The sequence below is a fragment of the Rhinopithecus bieti genome, unplaced genomic scaffold (genome assembly GCF_001698545.2).
Source record: "Rhinopithecus bieti isolate Rb0 unplaced genomic scaffold, ASM169854v2 scaffold_58095, whole genome shotgun sequence".
Classification (NCBI taxonomy): Eukaryota; Metazoa; Chordata; class Mammalia; order Primates; family Cercopithecidae; genus Rhinopithecus; species Rhinopithecus bieti.
In genome coordinates this window covers 1,994,531-2,000,530 of record NW_016823660.1, presented here as the reverse complement: position 1 = coordinate 2,000,530, position 6,000 = coordinate 1,994,531, and the positions used below count along the sequence as shown (strand labels likewise).

Below are 6,000 nucleotides of genomic sequence, written 5' to 3'. Positions count from 1 at the left end.
TTCTTGGGTTCTAGATAGACCAAAAACGACCGTGTGGCTTTCTAAGTGAAGCTGCTTATTTCCTGTCTTAAATTATTTCGAGTTTTACAAAGATCATAAAACAGACTCTCATTTCACACTGCGATTTTCCCATCAGATAACGAATGCACAGATAATTTTAAGCTGGAAAACATATCTGTTTCACCTAGTACATTTTATTTATCACCAATAAGCTATCAATAACTATTACATACATACTTTCTCCAAAATGAAGTAAAGTTTTAAACTTAACTGAAACGCCAGTCTACTACCAAAAAGGTCAATATTTCTTATTACAAAAGTCCCACATTCCATTTGTTTTATGCATTTAATAACAAAATGATTATAACGCAAAGGCAACGTCAACTTACACTGTGAATCTTTATTTCTCTCAATTATCCTGTAATTCATTACTGAAGTCTTCGATTCTGCTACTTGGTTGCCTGGCTCTGTCACTGATAGGCAGCTTTAAATGTTTCCCAACAAGAAAAGATGTACTATGGCCAGGCGTGGTAACTCATGCCTGTAATCGCAGCACTTTGGGAGGCCAAGGCGAGCAGATCACTTGTGGTCAGGAGTTTGAGACTAGCCTGACCAACATGGCAAAACCCCGTCTCTACTAAAAGTACAAAAATCAGCCAGGCATGGGAGCGAATGCCTGTCCATTCCTATAATCCCAGCTACTTGGGAGGCTGAGGGAGGAGAATCACTTGAACTCGGGAGGCAGAGGTTGCAGTGAGCCAAGATCGTACTACTGCCCTCCAACCTGGGCGACAGAGCCAAACTCCGTCACAAAAAAGAAAAAAGAAAGAAAAGAAAAAGAAAAGAGAGAAAAGATGTACTACATTCACTAGAAACAATATTCACATCTTATTTTCTTAACAGATACATCTGAAAATGTGTTCTAATGTGTATGATAACAATATAAAAAAATGGATAACATCTGGTTTGAACAGTTGACATTTCACCATGTCCACACCACATGGACACACATATACATGGTGAACTTAGGTTTCATGATGCCTGGTAGACGTGGCAGGGGCCCTGAAGTAGCAACAGTTTGTCTAAAGGCATAACTGGTACTTTCTTTCCTTTCATGTGGCTCTCAGCTATAATTAAAATAGCTGGTTTCTGCAGCATTACTGTCAGTGCCATTAATCCAAACAAAGACGTTATTTATTTCAAAATGATGCCAAATCCTATGACTCATAAGTTAGTATGTCTAAAGTTACTTGCAAAAGCATTGTATGTGAAAACAATGTAGAAATGCTTCCATACACATTAAAAGGCAATTCTTTCCTAGAAAGCTGAGCCATTAACTTACCGAAATAGGAAAGGGGCAGTGAGGGGGAGAAAGAAAGGGCTATACTATTTGGTAGGATCTCTTCTTCTAGTTCCACTGTTTTATTGCAAGCTGGATGTCCCAGCATATTCAAAAAACATTTCCCATCCCTACTCTCCCTCAGAATTTACAACCTTATTAGAAGGCCGAGTGTGGTGGCTCAGGCCTGTAATCCCAGGGCTTTGGGAAGCCGAGGTGGGAGGATCACCTGGAGCCAGGAGTTTGAGACGATCTTGGGCAACAGAGCAAGACCCTATCTTGATCTGAAAAAGTTAGCCAGGCATGGTGGCTCAGGCCTGGAGTCCTAATTACTCTGGAGGCTGAGGCAGTAGGATTGCTTGAGCCCAGGAGATTGACACTGTAGTGAGCAAATGTGCCACTGTGCTCCAGCCTGGGCCAAGAGTGAGACCCTGATTCTAAAAAATACATGTATAAATAAATAAATAAATAAATAAATAAATAATCTTATTAGAAAACAAGTTTAATTCTTCTAATATAGAACGTACAAAATATTCATTGAAAATGCTAAATTTAATATAACCAAGTGGGGAAAGTTTTGTATAGTGATATAAACACAACACAAGACCTTAAAAAAATTCCAAGTACACATAACCTCCACGGATATACATTTACATGTATCTTTGGCCATATTATTTTCCACTAATCCAAAAGGCAGTTGATTGTAAAATAAACTATTATTTTATGTACCACCAAGAAAATCATCACTGATTAACCTATGATATGTTACTGGTAAAACAAATATCAATAAAACAATATTTTTTGGTAAAAACAAAAATTTTTACCAAAGGGTCAGCGGTAACTATTTTCTTTCCCTATGTGAAAGAACATTTTAGAAAGGTTTAAAATAAATTTTTTTTTGAGACAGGGTCTTGCTTGCCCAGGCTTGAGTGCAGTGGCGCAATCACGGCTCACTGAAGCCTCAACCTCCCAGGCTCAAGCAATCCTCCCACCTCAGTCTCCAGAGTAGCTGGGACCACAGGCATGTGCATTTAAAAAAAAAAAAAAAATTGTTGTAGAGAAGGAGTCACCCTATGCTCCCCTAGCTGACCTCAAAATCCTGAGCTGAAGCAATGCTCCCCACTTGGCCTCTCAAGTTCCGGGGTCACAGGTGTGAGCCACTTGCCCGCCTTCAAATGAAGTTTTTGTTTCACTCAGCCTCACTGTTCCTTAACCTGGAAACTTAATTACAAAAATGAATTATGATATATCCACACAATATAATACTATATAGCCAAAGAAAATTAGACAGGGATATGGAAAGACATACAGAGAGAATTAGAGAGAGACGCATTAGTCATCGGTTAAAAAAAAAAAAAAAAAAAAGTTGGCTCTTAATATCAGTTATCCCAAAGCGCTAAAATTACAGGTGATTTTTTTTATTTGCTTTTCTTTAGTTTCTAAAACTTACATAATGAACATGTAAGCACACAAACTCATTTAATTCTTGAGATTTACAATTTTTCATAGCAGATGGCTTACAGAAACAACTCTCTCTTACTTGCATATCTCAGACCTGGGCACCAAAACAATAGCCACTAACTACATGTAACTATTTATACTTTTTTATTTTTACTTCTTATTCGAGATGGAATCTAGCTCTGTCACCCAGTGCACTGGAGCAATCTCGGCTCACTACAACTGCAGCCTCCCGGGTTCAAATGATTTTTGTGCCTCCCGAGTACCTGGGATTACAGGCATGCACCACCACGCCTGGCTAATTTTTGTATTTTTAGTAGAGGTGGGGTTTTGCCATGTTGGCCGGGCTGGGTCTTGAACTCCTGGCTCCAAGCTATTTAACCGCCTCGGCCTCCCAAAGTGCTGGGATTATAGATGTGAGCCACCACGCCTGGCCTAAACTTTAATTAAAACTGAATATAACTAAAAATTCAGTTCTTTGGCCCTACTAGTCACATTTCAAGCACTGAGTAGCCACATGTGGCTAGTAATTGCCATATCTGAACAATACCTTTTCATCATCACACAAAGTGCTATTAATAGAGTTGCCCTAACCATGGTTTGTTTGGGATCAATAATGTGTAAATAATGAGATGCTATTCTTAAATATTATAAATGTGCTTTCTTTCCTTTTGCCTTTCCAAGCACATGACCTCCGTCATATTCTGCTCCTGAGGTACCCTTCTGCCTTGGAAGAATGAGATTTGTTGTAGAAGGATGCAAGGTGGGAGACGAATATAATATTCAGCTTCTGACCCTGAAAAACAGGACCTTTTAAGAAGAAAGAGCCTTGCAAGTCAGGTCACTTTCTTAAGGAAAGATGCTTTAAATTTCCCTCTCTCTCATTTCAAGCGTTTACTAGACAAGTGTCTTCAACATTTTGCTCACATATCTCCTTGCACTTTTGAAAAGCTGTGCATCATCTTCATCTGTTTTGAATTGACATCTAAAAATGTTCATCATGAATTTAGCCACAAAGAGTTACTTTCTGATATTATACATGTCAATGAAATTTTGTCCCTGCATATTTAGTTAATTCAATATATGGAAATACCTTCCTTATTACCTAATCATAAAAGCCAGTGCTCACTGTTGAAATAATCAGCCAAATTAGCAATCTGCTAGGAAAAGTCTGACTTTGATTTTTTAAATTCATATTAAGGTATTAATTAGGATCCCTTTGATAACTTTCTCACTTCTGGATTCAAATTCAAAGATATTGATGGGTAGGTAATATTTAAATTCAAAGACATAGATTGATAGGTAATAGATGGATGACTGACTGAAAAATAGACAGACAAGTAGGCCATGCGCTTGTTGTCTGGATGAAATAAGGAGGTGCCTCTTTCAGTATTCCTTTCTATTCTTGCTCTTCTGGTTTTGTTCTTCCTGGACTCGCCCTCAGGAATTAGGCATTCTAGAACCATCCTTTTGCTTGGTGCTCTAGAAATCGTTTACAGTACTCAGAGCAATGTGCTTATAGGATTAAGGAACAGTGAGAGCCATGCCTGTCCTTTTTTCTCCATCTGTGCTTGTGTGTGTGCACTCTCTCTACATAAATATAGGTATATAGATATAGATATATAGATACACGCACACAATCACACACACATGCCTCTTCCATATTTTTCATTTCTTAAACCTGAGCTATCTTCTGGGTTTCATAATAGCCTCCTTCTCTTAATAGCTGAGCCTCTAGAAAAAGCTATGAATCCTCTTTTCCTCTATTTCCTCCCCTCAAATCATTTTTCCCTCCAGTGCCATCCAGCTTAAGCTCTCACCTCTCAGTGGAAATGGCTATGACCACGACCACCTAATTCCTGTATTTAATGTACTCTTTTCACATTTCAAGGGAAATTGTCCTCTTAGGGGTAAATAATACTGTTGAACATTCTCCCTCCCTCTTGATTTCTCTCCTTTCTTGGCTTTTTGGTAATCAAGTTCTGCTGGTTTTCCCATCCCCTCCCCACCCACCTGCCTTCCTTCTTTACTTCACTCTGTCATTGGTGGTCTCCTCTCACTCCACTCCCTCTCCCTTCCATCTACTCTCAGACCTCCACTACCTCCTAAACACTGATGACCCTACACATATATCTCCATCCAGAATTCTCTCCTGACATCCAGATTCATGTATTCAAATGACTGGACATATCTACCTGGAGGAAGGCAACTCCATCACCTTTTCTTCAGACCATGTTATTCCCGTGTTTGATAAAAATTCTATCATGTTCCTAGATGTCAACGTTAAAGGAAAAAAAATTCAAACATCCAATCACTCACCAATTCCTGATCCTACTTTTCAATTCTTTCTTATATTGTCTCTTCTCTCCATCCACACTGCCATGGTGTTAGGTCAAATTTTAATCATTTTCATCTGAACTACCGTAATAGCCTAATTTGTCACCCACTCTTACATGGCGAATTTTCTAATTAGCCATGTGGCTTACATCACTTCCTTGTTGATGATTCTTCAAATGTTTGTGTTGCCTCAATGATAAATGCATACAAGAGAGGGCAGTTCTTGGTGAGAGATGTGATCAAGCAGAGATCCTTTTCAGGAGCCTGTCTTTCCCTCGAGATAAGTAAGAAGGCGGCTGGAGGCAAGGAGTATTCAGAGAGTAGGTGAAGTTCAATAGAAATGGAACAGGAAGTAGCTCTTTTGGGAGCCTTGGATCTGGTTTAGACCTTGGGGACAAGAGCAAAGAGAGAGGTGGGCTGAGTCATGTTTTAGGCTGCTTGCATAGGAGACCAGCCAGCTATTCAAGAAAGAAAGCCTATGTGAGAATAATGAATATGAAAATGCTGAAAAATCTTTTAAGCCCAATAATAGATAATTAGATTTAGAGTTGAAATTTATAAGAAGACAGAACACACTTTACATATAACAACAGCACTAAGCAGAAATAATATCTATCAAAATGGCAACTCACCAATGATAACATTAAATTTGACATTTAAATATAGATTTTCAATGACCATTGAGAGTTAATCAGTATCTATAACATCCTTTTCTAGGACAGGGAAAGGACTTTAGTTATTATTATATTAGTTATAATTATTTAGCCTTATTCATCTTAGTATTCATCCTTTCTACTAAATTTGTGGTTTTGCCAAATATATTTTCAGTTTCCAAAAAAATCAGTTTTAAGCCTACGAATTTTTAA

General features: G+C 38.3%; 1 protein-coding gene across 1 annotated transcript in view; it reads right to left on the bottom strand.

Annotated features, from left to right (window-relative positions):
- Positions 1-5,215: 5,215 nt before the first annotated feature.
- Positions 5,216-6,000, bottom strand: part of ODAD2 (outer dynein arm docking complex subunit 2) — a 111,064-nt gene continuing 110,279 nt past the window's right edge. Inside the window, 1 exon segment of the mRNA XM_017861690.1 lies at positions 5,216-5,521. Within this exon segment, the coding sequence (XP_017717179.1) occupies positions 5,516-5,521 (6 nt within the window). The 3' untranslated portion in view covers positions 5,216-5,515.